The sequence below is a fragment of the Protomyctophum parallelum genome, assembly GCF_964188405.1.
Source record: "Protomyctophum parallelum genome assembly, chromosome: 3".
NCBI lineage: Eukaryota > Metazoa > Chordata > Actinopteri > Myctophiformes > Myctophidae > Protomyctophum > Protomyctophum parallelum.
Window position 1 is genome coordinate 39,389,972 of NC_139698.1, and position 20,092 is coordinate 39,410,063.

Genomic DNA, 20,092 nt, shown 5'->3' on the forward strand with positions numbered 1-20,092 from the left:
TTAAGGCCCAATCAGATCCCAGTTCAAACCCATATAGGCAAACACAGGTGGCGCACACATGGTTCTGAAATAAAATGGCCCATTTGGATACCACCTAAGATCCAGTTAGAAACCCACGTAAGCCCATATGGGCTAACACGGGTGGGCCCTTTGTGAAAACTGGGTGCACGGCCCACTTGGAACCCATGTCCATAGCCCATGTCAAAACCCAATTGGGCCCAGATGGACATGTTAGCTGGGTAGTAGCATGCCAAAGTTTGCGCTATTGCCATAGAGAATGCATTGGGCATTTAAGTTAAATAACAATAGAACATGGGGTCCCAGCTTTATCTGTCAGCTAAGGGGTCCTTGGCCTGAGTTTTTTTGTGTCATGGTCAGTATGTCAGTCAGTATAACTGCTCATTTATCACTGAATACATTACAACATGCAACATTCATAAACACAAAAACATATTTTCCTCAAAATTTATTGAATTTTGTCCTCAAACAAGTATAAAATATATATGTATTTTTCTAAATCAAGCCACAGCCTCAACATCAGTTGGGATTTAAATTAATAGCATTGCACAAATTGTTTGCCTCTGTTCCACATCTAAAGCAAACAAAAATTACAGGGGCCTAGATAAAGTTAAGAACTCTTAAGCAATCCTTTGAGTGATTACAGGCTTGTTTTAGAATTTACAGTAGTCACTCTCTTATCTTTGATAAGATTTTGGATACAGGCATTGGGTGGTATATTTTTAAAGGTGTGAAAGTCAGTTCCAAAGACACAGAATAGGCCAAATCCTACGTATGTTACCAACCAAAATATCTCCTCTGGTTAGTAAGGCTCTCACTTTTTTGTCCGTTTCATACCATGCACCCTTCTGCCAATTTAAGGGACTAGACTGGATAGGGTACATGGTGTGTGTATAATAGAAAATTGTTTACTTCCCAGCAAACCTGAGGTCAAGATTGAATCTGAAGAATTCTCATTGAAAACTGCTTTGTCTCAGATGTGATCATATGAATAAATGTATAGCACTGACATTGCTATTTGAAGCAATGCTGTGCATCTATATTAAACAGTAATCATTCCATGGGGTGTCTGTGCTCAATATGAAGATGTTTTGGTTATGTATCCAATATCCATAGCAATACGTGTCATGGGTTCACCCAGACAAAGTAGGGAGCTTACAACACCTGTAAACTTTTATATATGGTTGAGATACTGAAGAATATAAATTAATTGTTTTGCAGTATCCAGGGAACCAACTTTAACTGTCACTAACTGGAGATGAAATTTGAGCTGTGTTAAATTAAGATTAAAATCAGAGAAGAACATTTTGAAGTTTGTAGGCTAGTGAAAGGTCTGTAAAAAAAATATAAATAGAAAACAGAAGAATAAAACCTTAATAAGGACTGGTCTCCTATAAGCACTGAGCAAATAAATGTCAATGGGTAGGGGAATCCAAAACCCCATATGTCAAAAAGTAGTAGAGTCGAAGTTCCCAACACAAATCCATTAATGCTTAGGGGATAAACAAAATTCAAGTACTGATAAGGCTTGATATGTGCCAGAGAAACCAGTCCTTGAAACTGCGTTATTATCAGTAACATTCAACAGCTACAAACAGGGATTGACATCCTAGATACAGAAAACAAGTGAGGACTAGTGAGAAATAGCGGAAGTATAGCAAAGGATACAGAATTACAGATATGAAGTGTGCATGATAAGACAGCAGATAACTACTTGCAGTTCACATCAATGTTAATGCATAGGTCTACTGCACAAGTATAACTGGGATATATGATGGATGTCAGATAGAATCAGAACTCACAAGCACTAGGACATCAGCAGACCAAGTAAAATATACAGAACAGAGGAACGCTTCAATTTATGTGATACAGGTTTAACTATATAATTACAGCTAATGGGATTCAAATGAAACTGAGACCAATGGTTTCCTTTACAACCAATACGCTTTTTCTGCATGTCTTTGGATACAATCAATATAGAATATTTTGATTAGTCTGATTGCGGTAATTTGAGTCTCCCTCTAACTTGCTTTACATATTTCTAGTTTCCTGATAATAAACCATAATTTGCACTGTGTTAAGTGTTTATCTGCATCATAAGTCTACAAATAAGGGAGATGCAATTTAAAGGGTTACAGGGTTTGAAGACACTGAAAGTCCTTTCAATAAAGGACATGATTCTTCAGTAATTTAACATGTACCTGTATTTATCAAGCACTGCTCGTTTGTTCATGTGTTCCTGTATCCAAATACAGGAACGTACACCAAAAAAGGAGTGAAAGTTCACCCCACTCTCTACATACATAGTTCAACTTTTCACATGTTCTGACTCCATGCTGCATTGCACAGGCAGAAGGCAACCAAAGTAGCAAAAAGCCCCATTGGGCTACAATGACTAATGATATCTAAAATGCTAAATCTGACTGAATCTATTTCAAAAACACTATTCTATTGTATATATTGTATCTATCATCTGAACCAGCAATCCATTGGTATCTTGACAAGGGGGTTGCAGTGACATGATTTTCATAAATAGAAACATATAAAACCATTTAAAACAGACTGTTTAGTAATACATGAGTGAATATTGTAAACTACATTGGGCTGGATACTAGGGAAGAGATTAAGCCTGTCTTTAACATAGCACCTATAGGACATGGAATTAACACATTTATTACCGGCCTAATGGTCTGGACATGAATTTAACCTTCAGCAGTTGCAACTAAATAGTTGCAATTTGTGGCCAGAGCATCAAGTGAACTCAAAATATCCCTGGAATGAAATGACCCTCCTGAAACAGAATCTTTACAGTGTAATGTCTATAAGATCACATCTATGGGTTACAGAGTATTATTATTTTTTAAACAAATGTATCCATATTATAGTGTACAATGTACATTTTAGTCCCCACCACCACCTCCAAATTACATTAATCTTATAAAGAGAAAGGTGGTGTTGTTTTTCACTAAGACTAGGCCTCCCCTGTGCCTAGTAAACCAGCCCAAATACATATGCAGTATGTACAAAATGAGCAGTTGATCATTTCCATTATTGCATGCAGTACTGGACTAGAAGAATACCATAACATTTTGAATTGTGTTTTTATATCCTTTTATCTTAAGGTTTTTCATGACCACGCAGTTGTCACAATGTGGTGTTCTCAACATCGGTTTCTCAGTTACAAAAACAGCTATTTAGCTTCCTCATTGAAACCAATTGTTACTGTGCTGCAACTCGCTGGTTAGCTTGAGGGTAAGGTCAGTCATTGGATTGAATTTACTCAACAATGTGACAAGTGCATAGATGAAAAATGATAACAGTACAATATATTCCAGGTATCTCTTTCAAGACGCAGAAGTTTCAGATGCCAACTTCAGAGATTAGGCATCTTTTGTCATTAGCAGAAGCAGTTTGGTCATGCATCAAAACCTAATTACATTTTCAACACATGCCTTCGATGAAGATACTTCCTAACATTGAATGATGTCCAAAACATTCAGGATCTTCCCCTTCTTGTCCATTTGGTGAAATTTTACCCAAACAAGCAAAACAGCCATGTAGGCACAGAGGTTTATCTTTTCAAAGCTTCATTTCTGTCTGTCTGTGAAAAATTGTAGATGAGATGAGACAACTTTTGAACTGTACAGCATCTCAAGTGTATTGAGAACAGTTTGAGAATGGAACAGTATTTGGTGATTATCCCTTCCACAATAAGGTCAGGGAAAGCTGTGCTGTTTCTTCAGGCATCATTTTGACATTTCCTTCCATACAGCAGATGCTGCCCAAAACGGTGTGATTTCCATGTACAGGTCATGAGTTTGTTTATCAGTCCATTCAAAGGTCAGTAGCACTATGTCTTTCTGTCTCTGTATCCAGTGCTTATGGTAGGACAGAGAGAACACAACATTGCTTATACTGTACAGAATGTCTCTGGAAGTGCACATCAAGAATCTTGGCATAAATATTACAATAGTGGAGTAGGGGAGAAATAAAGTGAGTGGAAGAGAAATAGACAGAGAAAGACAGTACTTTTACAAGTTAGAAAATCTAAAAGCTGAACAGAACAAATTAATTAACATGCAGCATCTTGGGACATAAATTAGAATAACAAATTAAACCACATCGTTCTATTTCCCTAAACATTACATAAAGAATACCTCTGTATCCAAACATAACAAAATGCCCTGTAACTAAAACACAAGCAGTTTCAAAACAAGCAACATTTTAAACTGAAAGTTACATTGTGCAAGTTATTGAAAAGAAAGTGGAGGGTGATTTCTCTAGACTAGAGGGGTCTTTTATAAATATCTTAAACAATACAGCATATATTAATATAAAAGCAGGGCAACTGGTAAGATTCCTCAAGTTGAGGAGATTAAAAAAAGGCAAAACACTGGTTTAGTTCATAATCATACAAAATGGGTTTGGTCTCTCAGAGCCATTTCATGGTATAATAAGAGATTAAGGTGCCTCATCAGTTTATTCCACTATATGCACAAGTGGACAAAGTGCACTGTTATTTTAATTTAGGTGCTTCACTCTTTTATTTCAACTGCAGAACTGAGTCAAAAAACAAGTTGAAATGCTACAAATGCTGTTTCTCAAAATCTGGGTCCACGTCACCACATAAGTTCTATGTTCTACAGAGCCTTGGTCTGAGATCAATCTGAAGTCTCTTATCCCACAGAGAGTTGTGTAAGAGGCTCAATGGAGTTGTTGTGGCCTTTATAAGTGCTCTCCCCATACTGTATGACTGTAATGTCAGTACAGTAGCTTGTCATGTCATCTACCACATACAGGTAGATGACATGCTTAGATAGTCATCACACAAAACTGTCCTTTGCCTTGCCTTATCCATTTTCATGTTGATTTTATAAAGGGCATGAGTATTATATGTATGCAACAGGTAGGTGGATACACATCACAACCTGAATTGGAGTCTCAGAGAAGCATGCTCTATGCACCCTAAACTCACTTTGCAATCAGCAAGAAAGTAAGTAGTTCAGGTCTCAGTCTGAAATCATCCAAGAACCCCTGGGCCTAAGTAATTTGGACCGTACTGGTTGAAGTGGTAGCACTTTTATCAGAGTGGCTCCAGTAGTATTCATTCATCTTGTGCCCATCCCCCAAACACTGCAATTCCCGTCCTTTTTATGAGCCATTCCTGACAGACTTTAACCATTTAAACCCTACATCCTTCATTGACTGGGGTCCCCCAAAGGGCTGTACTTGTAACTTGACCCCTCCTTTCTTCCCTCTACACCAAAGCTCTTTGCTGAATATAGCAGATATACAAGCTCTCAACAGGATGCATTGTGAACGTATATATGTATATGCCCATTATGACATACACATCGAATCGAGACGCTAGGGTTCATGTGGTTAAGAAAACTAAACTATATGGTAAAGGCATGGATTGATTTGGTGAAATGGTGGTGGTGGTGGAGGTCCATTCACTATCAAATAATACTCATGCCAAAGTGATGAATTGTGGATCAACAAAGGCCAAATGCCATTTCAGAGACAATTTGAGGAAAACACCATTCTTGAGTATTTCTATAATCACTTGACTCAGGTCTGCCTCACAGTGGCCATTATAAAGTTCAGAAAAATTACCTACAGTATGTGGTATACTTTGTCATTCCTCAAAGTGTAGATTAGTACAACACATTCACTAGTTTAACTTTGGCACCGCATTGGTCTCCATCATCTGAATCCACTCTTTAAAAAGTTGTGTTAATATTAGCACAGAGTATTCCCAAACTTCACATGACATGACATGTTAATACAGTGAATCTTAAGGATATTTTGCATAAATATCCAGAATATCTGAATGTAAAATAAACAATCATTATAATTCATATTATTATCACTGTTCTCTTGCAGAGATATAAAGTAGCCAAAAAAATAACAATTAAGCTATAAGAAACGGAAGGTTGATATATTCTGCATTATTTAAGAACATCCTTTTAAAGAGTGCATTATTTCTTGGCATTCGTTCTCAAGATAAGTTGTCTCATTGTTAGGCCTGTATCTCTGATAAATATGAAAATGTTGAATGACTGATTTCATGTAAATATGCTGTATAATGGTTAAAGTATCAACATTATCAATTATAGTCATTTCAGCCAACTGCTCTTGGTAGGATGATATTATTCTCAGCATTGATTAAGGTATAGCCATTGTAGTGCACAACCAAAGTTACACACATGTAACTAAATGTGTGTGACTGACAACAACACTTAAAAAATAATGTCAAACCACTCCAGAAATAGATGTTGAAAGGGGCTAGGAGTGGGCATATTCCGTTTTCTGAAGTTGTTTGCTGTGGGGACGTCATGAAATTGTCACTTCCTGATTTTATATAAGCACAAAACATACCACATATGCTTTCAGTCTATGCATGCTGTTTGCCTGCAACAACGGTTAATCTGACTTCACAAAGTCAAAATGTGGGCTACAAACAACACTGATATAGGCCTTTTTCTAAACTAGGACATGACAAATACTTCTACCCAGAACTACACTTGTTACAGGAAAGATCAGCATCACAGAGGATCGTTTTGCCTTGTTAGTAGCCCTCACTAGCAGGCAGTATGTCCACATTTAACAAGGGACAGGGTACATGTGAAAATTACAGGTTTCCTTTAGAGTGTCCATAAAAAGATTCCATTGTCCATTAAATCCATGGTGCCACTCCACGTGCAATTTATTTCTGTTTGACTAATTCAGCTACCAGCCAATGAAAGCCTTTGGTTATTCTCATAGGAGGGAACTATCCACCCTCAGACATATGTTTTCATTAATAAGGCTCCGATGATGAAAAATAGTGTGATCCGAGTAGCTTACTCTTTTGTTATTTGGTGTGCCATCAATGGTTTGCAAGTAAATATAACTTATATCTTTACAGTGATTCTGCTATCACCTTTTGTGCCTCATTTTACAGTCCAATAGTACAATATTGGGACAGTGACAGGTTTTTCTGTTGTACTTTTCAACATGATTTACCATGGAGGACAATGTGAGCCCATTATCATGACACGACGAATACAAAGCATTCATAGCACACAGTAAATAAAAGATGAACGTCAGCCTACTGTCTCAATATTTACATGACTGACATTTTTTGAACATTGGTAACATTCTGTAATCTTTCAGACGACAGATTCCTACCACCACTAATCTTCAGAACCTGACAGGGACTTCCTAACACTACGAGATGGTTCCCAGACCTCACTTTCATCGGACTCGTCGCCCTCCTCATCCTCCTCCTCTTCCTCCTCTTCCTCCTCATCCTCCTCCTCTCCCACTGGTGTGGCTCTCGGATCCTCAGTGGCCATCGCTGCCTCGCCCTGTGCCCCCTCTTCCTCTTCCTCGCCTCCTTCCTCTCCTCCATCACTCCTCCCTACCGTCGGCTCTTGGAAGGGATCTTCCCCCACGTCCAACCGTCTCTGGACTTCAGCGAACCACTCCCTAACCTGGCATCCAGAGAGAGATTACATGTTGGACATAGGGCTGCAACTATCCATTCATTTCTTAGCGATTATTCTATCGATAACTTTTTTGATTAATTCAATAATTTATACATTGTCACACAAAGGTGTCATGTAAAAATTAAAACATTTTTTATATAAACGTATTGCCTATAACAGCATGTCCAAAATAGTAGTTGAGTATTATTATTATTATTATGAAATTATTGATCAGTGATTATTTTTTGTATTCGGTTAAATTGATTAGTTATATTAGTTGGACATCAAGAGTATTAAATTCATTCCATTCACAACTCCATCACCTGCTCATAGCTCATGTTGCTCTTGGCGACAAGCTCATCCAGGTCCTGCTCGTTGAGGAAGCGGTGCTTCAGGTAGTATTCTTTTAGGATGTCCCGCCCACTCTTGAATTTTATCACCCTAGGGGGCCTGTCGCCATCCGTACTGAAGGAGGCAGACCTTTTTGGCTGCTTTCTGGTTCGGGAGCGCCCCCAGCCACGGTTCCTGGCGCGTCTCTTTCGATTGTTGCCCGGGCTTCCTGTCTTGCTGCTTCCTGCTCCTCCTCCGCCATTTAATCCCTCTACACTGCCACTCTGGTACTGGAAGAACCACTTGAGATTGCCGTTCTTCCAGGAGTAGCGCGAGTCCCCGAACCAGTTGACGATGTAGGACCTGGGGAGGCCGCTCTCTGCGGACAGCTGCTCGTACTCCTCCGCTGTGGGCCACTGTGTCCTCACAAAGGCACTCTTCAGGGCGTGGAGCTGCTCAGGAGTCTTCTTACTCTTATCTTTGATGTCTTTGCCGCCACTGCTGGCCACAAGCCGCTGCTTTCCGCGTCCGCCGGGAGGTGTCTGGCTCCCCTTTCGAGATGACAAGGAGGACGACGACGACGAAGGGGAGGTCACACCGCCTCCTGCTCGGCCTCCTTCACCTCCCTTTCCGCCATCCACCTCCATGTGTCCTCCATCTGGTGATTCGGAGGACGACGGGGCGGTGGGCGGTGGTGCCTTCCGTCTCTCTGTGAACCAAGCATCGATTTCCCTCCTTGTAAGTTTAGTCTCTGTCCTCAGACGGGTCAGCTCTTCATCTGACGGAGTGTTGCCCTTCTCAAAGCTCTCCTCCAGTACCACCAGCTGCTCTGGGGTCTTCTCCTTGAACTTCTGCAGGGTGAAGTCAGGGAAAGGGTTCCATGTTTTGGGCCGTGTCTCCTTCTCCTTCACAGGGGGTGTGCGGGGGGGAGCGGGAGACACCGGGGTCTCGTCGCTCGAGTCGATGACAATGGTGGCGTTGCTGCCGCCAACTCGACCTGGTCCGTCGTGGAAGACAATGACGTTGCTGTTCTTAGAGTTCCGCTGGTTGTACCTGGTGTCGCTAAACCACTTCTTTATCTCTCCCTTGGTCAGGTTGGTGAGCTTCATTATCCGTGCAATCTCGGCATCACTGGCGAAGTGATTCTTCAGGTAGCTAGTTTTGAGCTCAGCCAGTTGCTCTTTAGACTTTTTAGGTCGCAGGCTGAATGTGTCATTGAGGGCTGAGTTTTCCTGGGAGGGGTAAAATGGAGTGTCGAGGTTGGACAATTTGAAGGATTTTGTTTTTCTCCTCACAAACTGCAAGCAGAATAGCTTAGCTAACAAAACTAGGACTGAAGTCAAATAGTTGGAGATGGGAGCTGAAATACAAGTATATACAGTTTTTGCTTGGATAGCCAAATATTATTGTACAATAATAACACAGTAACAAGCCAACCCATGATAAAATAATTGCAATATCTGTGACTTTAATATGATATATTTGTATACCTGTGGAGAAAGGGAGGGTGGTTGGACAGTGGTGGCCCGTTTCAACTCACTGTTCCCTAGGCTTGGCTGGCAGTATGCTCCCTTGGAGCTCTGGGATTGGCTTGGTAGCCCAGCCACAGTCAGTGTGATGGGGCTGGTTACTGGAAGGTTGCCACCTGGACCCAACTACACAGAAAACAAATGAGGATTAATAGATACAGATTTAGGAGAAACAATTAAGGATAGGTACCAAGAAAAGGTTGTTAGTCTATTTCTGGTGGGTCCCCAAACCAATGAAAATGAGTAAACAAACAAACACACATTCAAAGTTCTATTCTTGCTTCATCTACCTGTGTGAACACCAGCCCATGCTGGCCCACTATCTGGCAGGTCTGGAGGATGGACTGGAGGCCATTGGCAGCCGCCGACAGGTGGTGAGCTGGTATGACAGTGATGGTCTGGGGCACTGTGTGCACAGTGCCATTAAACTGCTTCCTCCTGGCCTCTTCCACCTCCTCTGGTGTCCAGCTGACACCGTGCTTCAACCGCTGAGCCGAGAACCACACCTGTAACACAGATGAAGATGAAGTGGATTTAAAGTGTCTTTTAAGGTAATACAGAACAATAGAAAAATGGAAGTGCAGTGGAAGTCTGTAGCAGTGTAACTTTTGCTATGGGCCTTAAAAAGCATGTGTTCTAAATCCCACTAAAGTAATGCAATTATGGACAAATTGGACATATACAGTGTATATGGTCCCAGTTTCATCTACTGTATTATATACCTTGATCTGTTCCTCTGTGAATTGGGTCTGTGCAGCCAAGCTGAAAATCTCAGCCATGGAAGGATATGGAAACTTCTTGTAGGTGTTTCCCAGCAGAGGGTTTGTGTCCATAGCCGCGCTGTATGATGGTATACTACTGATGGGTATGAGGAGCTGTGGCTGCACTGCTGCTGCAGCTGCACTCTGCTGGGCCTGGAGAGCTGACAGCACCTAGAAGAGAGTCAGGCAGGAGGTCAAGATTACTAGGTAACTTTACCAACGGAACTGAATGTAAAAGCAAACTAGAACTGCACTCTGTCGAGTGCATACTTGCTTGTTGCACACTAGTAGGCCATAAATGGCCAACTAGTGCGCAAGCAGAGTGCGCAAGTCCTTTCGACCGCTGTAAACTGTCAAATCTCAGTATCTCTGTGAAGGAACGTTTGAAATGTATAATTTTTAGATGTAACTATTTGCTACCTACCTACTTTATGCATATAAACACCTAGTATTATTAAGTATGATTAAAGTTTCTATCTATATAAGTTTGGGTGAAGAGCTAGTCATACATATACACACCACGTACTCTGGTCCCAGCAGATCAGGCACAACTTGCTATTTTATTTTTACTGATTATGTATATAGTATACGTATGACTAGCTCTAAATGATGATAATTATAATAATAATGATAAAAGATATGGTCATTTGTGGTCGTTTGGTCCCAGCAAAGCAGGCATATACTATATAGGCATATACTATATATAGTATATATATAGTATATAGGCATATACTATATACGTATACATATATACTATATAGAGTGTGTAGTTGTAAGTTGATTAGCGGTATACTGTGGTTACTTTGCGCCAAAAACCGTGACAGCTGTCCCGCCATTTGATGTTTATGCAAGAAAACAGCAAATCTGTGCCTGGTTTGCTGGGACCAAACGACCACAAATGACCATATTTCTTACGTCATCATTAAGAGCTAGTCATACATATACACACCACGTACTCTGGTCCCAGCAGATCAGGCACAATTTGCTATTTTATTTTCACTGATTATGTATATAGTATACGTATGACTAGCTCTAAATGATGACGTAAGAAATATGGTCATTTGTGGTCATTTGGTCCCAGCAAAACAGGCACAGATTTGATGTTTTTCTGCATAAACATCGAATGGCGGGACAGCTGTCACGGCGGAAGAGACCGGGCGAAAACATTACTTGCGCGCTCTGCTTGCGCAAGTAATAATAATGGGAAATAAAATGTTAAAACATATCGTCCCTGTCGGATGGAAACCGGACACAAGGAAGGAGCAGACAAAACTGGAACACTATCAAATTGTACTCTCCTGATTGGCTAAATTTGGCAATCCACCTGAAAATGTTCTATTTATTAAAGAGCAGGAGACACTCTATAGCAACGGTTACCATGTCTTACAATAAACTTTTTGTTTTACCCTACCTGGATTGTATTAAAAGGAAGGGGGTGGGGGGGGCGGGGAATACATAAATGCATTCAAGATTAACCAGCCAGATCAAGATAGAAGTCAAGAGTACAATTCAATTCAACACAGCTCGTCTTTAAGGTCATTAGCCTCCACTTCCCAACATCCTGTTAAGTTATCTGTTGATGCCCAGCAAGGAAAATTCAATTTAATTTTAAAGTAATTTAATAAGCTCTCCACAATACATGTTCAAAAGCAAGAGCATTCCATTCTTCAGATAAGGAATTTCGACTCTCCCTCCTCACAATGTCTGCTGAGGGTATATTGACCTCTGTATTTTCTAAACGTAGTCAAAAGTGGTGCGTGTCGATGACGTCATATTAAGTCAGCCGCAGCGATCACCACATTTGGGCACGGTTTCAGCCTGATCTGACATCCATTATGAAACTAAAGTTAAATATTTCAGAAAATATAAAACACATGTTAAGTAAACTGTACTAAGTAATAGACATACTGGCAGTGTATGTCTATACGGACAACCCACGTCCGAAAAGGTTGAGAAATGACAGTTACCATGTGCCGGTCCCTCTACTGTACCCTCTACTGTACTGTACTGGCACACCCAAAATCATCATATATACAGTTAATATGTGCGTGTGTGTTTGTGTGTGTGTTAGGTTGCACACAAGTGGTGAAAAACAACCTTGCTGTTTTCATGCTCATACCCAGCCAGCCAGCCAGCCAGGCAGGCAGGCACCCACCCACACACATAGTCACTTAAGGAAGTGGTTGCACCACTTAAAAATCTGCACAAGCACACATATTGTGTATAGGTTCACACTTACTTATACATAGAAACAGGCCTACATTCCAAATTTTTATCTCTGATACACAAGCTAAATGTACATTTGATTGGACCTAGTAGCAACCCCAGGAAGTGCCAGGAATTGGAGGACATATTGAGACAGTCTATTGATGTGGTGTGTTGTTCTTGCTTACTGTAAATTGCTCTGGATTAAGTGAGATGAGAATGAATTAATATGATGAGTGAACATATAGATCAACATTTCTTTTCCCTCTGACATCCCATCATGCATGATTGAGTGTGTCTTGTATAAACGTCCTACCTGTGCCAGACCAGCTGGTAGAATAGTATGATTAAAAAAAGACGATTTCTTGTGCTGCTCTGAGGGGGGCAGGTTGACCAGCAGACCAGCTCCTCCTAACTTCATGGAGTCCTGGAGAAGCATCTCCATGGGGGTCATGGGAGCTTCGATGGGCCCCAGGGGAGCTTCAATGGGCTCCTGCTCTCCTCCCTCCTCCCCTTCTCCGCCTCCTATGAAGCCCTCAAGCCCTTCGTCTGCAGACTTCATGGACACAGCTATCCTCTTGGGTTCCGGCTTGCTCTTCATCCTCATGATGGGGGTCTTGCTTAGTGATATGGCAGCGCCGGCAGCAGCGTCTTGCTCTCCCTCCTCTGGTGTGTTGCAGTGCTGCTCCAGGGCTGACTGGTCACTGCTCGTCTCCTCCAGCAGGTTGGCAGTGCCATGTTTCAATGTGGTACGAAGGACACTTGTGTCCTCTGCAGTTGGTAGGCTGGGCTCATCTAAAACAACAAAGATTTTTTTATTTCATTGTATGCATATTTGATATTTCTCATCCAGTCCTTGCACATGGTAATACATATTGTACGGCCTATAACTGATTCACTCATATAATTAATTTTAACCCTTGAACACTAAACGTAACTTTTGTCAAACACGGGTATATTTTACCCAATGTAATATATTCCATAAAGAAATATTTCTCATCAAAATATATTGAAGTACAGCAATACATGGCAACTTGAGGTACTCTTCTTTAATATTTCATCATGACTTTTCACAAAAAAGAGCCCTATCATAGGGGGGTAAAATCTGTGAAAAATGTGGGTATAATTTTAAAAATATTCCAAAAAGAACTAATGGAGCTGGGAACTTCTCCTTTGGTCCACCCAATATTAATAATAATAATAATAATAAATAATAATAATAATAATAATAGAAATAAAATAAAATGCCCATTGTGGGTTTTCTCAATCACTATCATAAAAATAGAGTAATAGAGAAATTCACCCGAACACCTGCCTGTAGATAAAAATAGGGATGTGGGAATGGAAACAAACCTCTTTAGTGTTCTAGGGTTAAAAATTATATTTATATATACTGTATCTGCAGTACTTGCACCCTGTCCCCTATACCCCGAAGACAGAGCTAATCTATAATCCAGATAGAATATTCAGTAATAAAATGGATTAGCATTGCGATTTTCATTTGTAGGCAGGTATTAAAGGTATATTCAGTGATTTCACTCAAAAAACCTTAGGTTTCGTTTTTGGCTGGGACCTAAGCCTTTCATCCAATCAGGATAGAGAGCCAAAAACGAAACCTAAGGTTTTTGGACCCCCAGGGGTTAACTGGAGACAGGGAGGAACTCCTTATATGGTCAGCACACTCTATAGTAGAGAGGATTATCACAACAAAACAAAAAATAAGTGACATTTGAATTAAGTATTAACTAACTATTAATTAACACTGAATATACCTTTAAGATGAAAATGAGACTTGACTATCACCTGTGTCTGGTGGAGTAGGGACAACAACCACCGCCTGACTAATCTCCTCCGCAGTCAAGACCTCTTCTGCTAATTCCTTCCTCTTTTCCTCCTCTTCCTCCTTTTCATCCTCCCCTGTTCCTTCCATACCATCTTCCACGTCTTGCTCCACCACATCAGATGGCAGTACCATGCATGGCGTGGTTGACTTGCGGCGGCTCGACATCCTACTAAACTCCAGATACTTGGATAAATGTTTGACTTGATGTAGAAATCTACAACAGAACTGCTGCCAAGGCTCACGAGTCTGGGGCGGGTTTGGGTTCACATGCTCATGTCCTTCATTGGTGTATTTGTAGATAGAGAAACAGAGGAAGACAAATTAAGTCAGGAAAAAGTTACGTAAAGATGTTTAATACTGTATGTACTGTATTATTGATTAACCGTCAGTCCATGTAAGCAATGTGACATCAGGTAAAGGGGTATTCCACAAACGGGTAGGCATGTATTCCCGACTTGCCACTTGACTAGGTCAAGTAGTAGGCCTAGTACTAAAAAATAACTCCTGTGTGAAGGGGCGCTCTTATCATCATACATCATACATCATCTCATTCTGGCCAATCACAATTTGCGTCCTCACTTTTGTCTTCAATGTTTGTGTTTGCACAAACAATCAAAACTGGCCGTTCATTGTCAATGGCATTCAATGTTTGTGTTAGGACAATGCTTGTTTACACAAACCCTCAAAGCTGGACATAGGAGGGGCTAGCGCCCCTCAATAATAATCTTCATCATAAAACCATCAAATCTCTGTTGGCAAAACCTCCCCCCTGGCTACAGCTTGTTCTCCACGGCTAGGTGCCACAGTTACCTCCAGATTAGGGATGCTAGGGTTAAAGTGGTTAATGTTAATGTCAAATGTAGATCGGCTGGCAGCGCTAAAAAGAGAAAACGTCAATTTGACCGTAGCTTAAGGTGCTTGTCTTGAAGGTGCTGTATAAGGTTCTTACTCCTATGTTATAAACATCTGTGCATGTAAAATCTGTAATGTGACCAGTGCCGTTGTCCTTAGCAGTGTTCCACACACAGGCTGCCTCTGATCCCAGACAGGCAGTGGCAGTGCATGTAAAAGATGTAAAGTGACCTGTGCCAGTGTGCTTGACATGTTGCATAAAACATGTTGCAATAAAACATGTTGGGAGAGTTTAATGAATCTCCAACTCCATTAGGCATTATCGATGATCAGAGAAACATCAGAACCACAGATCAAATAACTTGGCTTCACTCATAATCTATTTACTTTTCAAACACAAACATTAAGTAGCCTATTATTTTATTTTGCTCATGCATTAATATTAACACTGTAATGTATATGCACAATTGCACATATGCAGTACATACATTTGGATTTTACATGACACTGTAAACCCAGGTTTGTAAACCCTAAATTGTTAGAAATTAATATTCATACACACCAAAAATAATTGACTATTTCACAAAGTTCTTTGACATGGGCTATATTGCACATTGACATTCAGCAGACAAATATATTAGGGCATACATTTGGATTTTACATGACACTGTAAACCCAGGTTTGTAAACCCTAAATTGTTAGAAATTAATATTCATACACACCAAAAATAATTGACTATTTCACAAAGTTCTTTGACATGGGCTATTGCACATTGACATTCAACTGAAAAATATATTAGGGCCATTGCAGTCTTAGATTGGATTAGACTGCTGCAATCACTTCGCAATTAACTTTTCATTAAAACAATTCATAAATGGGGTAGTCTTAACAATATAGTGTTATAAATGAGTATTGGGATTAAAAATTACTTAAAATATGAAGTGGATTCAGTAAACTCAACTGTTGTGCCAGTATAGGAGACCATTGATCTGCATTAAATCAAATTTGAGATGTGATCCAATTCATAGTTCATACCAACTGGCAACTGTGCATAATAATAATAGAACATACAAAGAAAGACAGCTAGCTGTTCTAGCATGTAGCCTGCATGTGAGGTGGGCTAAACTAGCCAGTTAGCAGGGCCAGTCATTACTGATCATGTCTACTGGTAAACTTACTGTAACTACTGTACTGCACAGTGTTGCTATCAGGCTGAGACGATGAGCAGCGTCGCGGGTCTGCGCAGTGGAAACGACAGCTTTTGTCTGCAGATCACGGTCTGTCACTCTGGGCAGATCTCCGGGCAGATCGCTCAATCCCAAACCGACCTGGACTGCAGTGTTTCGGGCTTTCGGCTTGCAGGTCTCCCAAAATCCGCGCAGGGAGGCAGACAGTCGGACCGACGAGACTCGAGTCTACCGCTTGTCTGCAGATGCTGAAAACATTAGACATATCTATCTCCTTTTGCAACAGTTATTTTCCCCAAGACCTCGCCTTTGTAAAGTTATTCGAACCGTGAAAAAGCCACCACGGTCACATCGCGGCCCCGCAGACACCGTGATGGTTTGTTGACCTAATTTTCAGATATTTTTTAATGGCAGAATTTTTTTAATGATCAAACGGCGTCATCATTCAATGTGATACGCCCTGACGTCATTCCTCGGCGACTAAAATGCCCAAACTTAATGATATTGCTCACTATATTTACATTAGTTTCTCCATCAGGTGTACATTCATGTCATGATCTAATGAGAAGGCTTTAATTATCCGGTGTAAATCGCGCCATGAATGAACATGGTGGTTTCTGGTTTGTGTTTCTGGCTGGCTGCCACAACGTCCTTACATGACCTGTCAATTCAGGCTGCGTTCAGTAGACAGGCAGTAGCCTATGCATCAGCCGCTAGAGGCCAACATCATACTACAAACTCTTTGAGAGCGTAGGCTTTTCTTCCATTTAGCAAGAGCAGTCTCTCTCAATGAATTAGAATATTGTGTAAAAGTTCATTTTCTTCCGTAATATAATTCAAAATATATATTCTCAATTAATTGTGCATAAAGTGAAGTATTTAAATTAAAACCTTTTGTTTTAATCTTGATGATTATGGCGTAGGCCTACAGCTCATGAAAATCAAAAAATCCTATCTCAATGAATTAGAATGTTTTAAAAGACCACTAAAAAATAAACGAGAAATGGACCAACTGAAAAGTATATATTAATGCATGCAGTCAATACTTGGTCTGGGCTACTTTTGAAATTTGAACAAATTATTTCATCAATGGGGTACCCTATGGCATGGAGGTGATCAGCCTGTGGCACTGTTGTTATGGAAGCCCAGGTTTGCGTTGATAACAGCCGTAAATTAATTTGTATTGTTCAGTCTCATGTCTCACACCTTCCCCTTGACAATACAACCTAGATTCTCTGTGGGGTTCAGGTCAGGCCAGTTTGCTGGTCAGTTAAGCACAATCATCACAAACAAAAGTAGAAAATTTGCAATTTAAAAAAATTGCAGAGTGTGGTTGCCGCAGTGTCTTACATATGCCCCTCCCACTAGTATTGCCAGCCAATTACAATTTCAAGTCACGCCTTAGATCATGCGTAAGTAATTCGGAGGGGATTTAACCCCCGAAATTCATGTTTTTGCGACAAACGGTTACATTTCTCGCAATTGCGGCGCCCCCTATGGGTGAAAATGGAATTGCTTTTATAACTTGGTTGATTGAACCACCCCGGACATGTGATTGAAATTTGGGATGGATTGGACATTCCGTTCGTGATTTATGGCATTTTTTGTGATATAGGCCCCTCCTACTAACTTCGGAAGACGATTACGGCCGAACGATACGCACTTTCAAAATTCTGCGGCTCAGTTTTAATTGGATGGGTCCAGAGATCACGTGTGCCGATTTCTGTGAGATTTGGACAAAATCTGTAGGAGGAAAAGCAAAAAGTGTGTTTTGGACAAAATTCAAAATGGCGGAAAATCTATCATGGCGCAAATGGGCGTGGCCTATATGGGGAGATGCGTCATGACCCAAGGAATCCAGGGAAAAAATAATTTTGATTTTACGACCTACGGTTCAAGAGTTATAAGCCAAAAGGTAAAGTGGGCTGTTATAGCGCCACCATGAGGCCGACCGATAAAATTTTAGGGTTAAATAATTTTAGGGATAATGTTGAATTATCCCTAAAAGTTTTGTAAATATAGTGATTACAGTCTCCGACGAACAAATACTTTTATGTGAATTTTTGCCTTTTCCCATTCATGTCAATGGGGAAATTTAATTCACTAATAAATTCATATCAATTAAACTATACAACATTTCTCTTAACAAAATACAAGCACACGATTCCCGATTTTTCCGGTCAATTTGACATATGGCTCAAGTGCGTACAGCGTACAGTGTGGGAGGTATAAAGCGTCAAAATAAAGACTACTCCAGTGAAAAAAAAATAATAATAATAACTAGAAAGCAGTTCCCGTAGAAACTGCGTGGGCTCGCGTAAAATGCTTTGTATAAAGTTATTGCCGTGTCAAGTTTGAAACTCGGGGACCGGAGTAATGGTGTTACCATTGGTGTTCTAAATCTATAATCAAAATTTCGGGACTGTAGCATATTGTAAAGAAAAGTAGAAAATGCATTAAAGCTGAAGTAAAAGTTAAAAAAAGTATGAAAATGTGTAAAAACTATAGTTTAAGCAGAATAAAGTATGTGGAAGTTGTAGAAGTGTTTTTAAAGTTTTTCTTTAAATGTAAAAAAAAAAAAAAAAATCTAAAAAATTGAAGTTTTTTCTTTTTAAGTAAAAAAGAAAAAAAATATTTTTAAGTTTTCATTTTTTTCATTTTTTTTCATTTTTTTTTCATTTTTTCCATTTTTTTCAATTTTTTCAATTCTTTCATTTTTTTTCATTTTTTTAATTTTTTTAATTTTTTTTAAAAAATTTTTATTTTTTTTTATTTTTTTTTAATTTTTTTTAAGTTTTTTTTAATTTATTTAATTTTTTTTAATTTTTTTATTTTTTTTTATTTTTTTTGAAAATATTTTTTTATAAACGTGTGTGTGTGTGTGCGTGCGTGCGTGCGTGCGTGCGTGCGTGCGTGCACTTGCGAGAGCTGTGTAAAGGCCAGCCAATAGGAAGACAGGGTGTGTGTGTGCGTGCGTGCATGCGTGCGTGCGTGCTCTTGCGAGAGCTGTGTAAAGGCCATCCAATTGCACAAATAGCAGACCTACAAGCCCACAAGGTATCGCAGAGCAACTCATTGAGATCTTGTAACTTTAATTTCAGCCCTGTAATTAAGCTCTTATATGTCTCAGCTGTGGAAGTGTAAAAGACAAACAAGTGGCGCGCAACTTGAAGGTCTTGATCTTGAATGGTCTTGAATGGTCTTGAATGGGGGGAAACTATGCCCGAACAAATTGCTCTATTGCAAAAAGTAAAAGTCGAATGCAAATAATTCTTTCGCTGTGAGTGGCCTGAGATATTGAGGTACACCATGTGCGATTGTGGTGTTGGTACGATCGAAAATGTGGTTATAAGAGCGAGTTAAGAATTGTCATCGCGATAATTTCCTCGTAAGATTTCTACAATGGATGTCAATGAGCAGATTGACTGTATTTGTGTCACTTAAAAGGCCGTAGTTCACATTCTGTATGTCTCTGTGTTTTGGTGGTCACATTGTGTGAAAGAGGACATGTGTGGCTACAAAATGACCAAAGGACATGCGTGTAAAGTGAATATCTTGGCCGGGACGGCAATTTGTTTGGTAAATTTTCAAGGAAAGATTTTCTGTTCTCACACTCTAGTGAAAGAAGCCCTGCACTCTAACTTGGCACTAATTAGGCGAAACGGCCTGCGATTGAACTGCGATTTCGGAAAAACCGTTTAACGTATTCGAATACGGTTTGAACCACGAAAAAGTCCAGAGTCGTGTGAGCTTTCTAAAGTTTAAATCACGTTTATACGACAAAGTATGCCAGAGTAATGAGGCTGCAAAAGTGAGGTTGATTTAGAGATAAATCCCATACATTGTCAATGGGAGGAAAAAACTATAAATAAAGTTAAATATTTTAAAAAGTATA

The 20,092-nt window shown here is 39.9% G+C and overlaps 1 protein-coding gene across 1 annotated transcript; it reads right to left on the reverse strand.

The window, feature by feature from the left end:
- Positions 1 to 451: 451 nt before the first annotated feature.
- Positions 452 to 16,751, reverse strand: zhx1 (zinc fingers and homeoboxes 1). The gene is made up of 8 exons (XM_083761694.1): positions 16,189 to 16,751; positions 14,119 to 14,436; positions 12,632 to 13,110; positions 10,072 to 10,281; positions 9,640 to 9,855; positions 9,311 to 9,475; positions 7,814 to 9,052; positions 452 to 7,496 (listed from the first exon to the last, which is right to left on the reverse strand). The coding sequence occupies exons 2-8, from the start codon at positions 14,321 to 14,323 to the stop codon at positions 7,197 to 7,199; spliced, it is 2,814 nt and encodes a 937-aa protein (XP_083617820.1). The 5' UTR covers positions 14,324 to 14,436; positions 16,189 to 16,751; the 3' UTR covers positions 452 to 7,196.
- Between the last annotated feature and the right edge of the window lie 3,341 nt (positions 16,752 to 20,092).

Excerpts from the sequence above, each read along its gene's own strand:
- zhx1 (XM_083761694.1), bottom strand. The coding sequence starts at position 14,323 with ATGTCGAGCCGCCGCAAGTCAACCACGCCATGCATGGTACTGCCATCT. Across the intron at positions 9,053-9,310 it reads CACCCTCCCTTTCTCCACAG|GAAAACTCAGCCCTCAATGA; the intron begins GTATACAAATAT and ends TACCCCTCCCAG. Across the intron at positions 7,497-7,813 it reads GCAACATGAGCTATGAGCAG|GTTAGGGAGTGGTTCGCTGA; the intron begins GTGATGGAGTTG and ends TCTGGATGCCAG.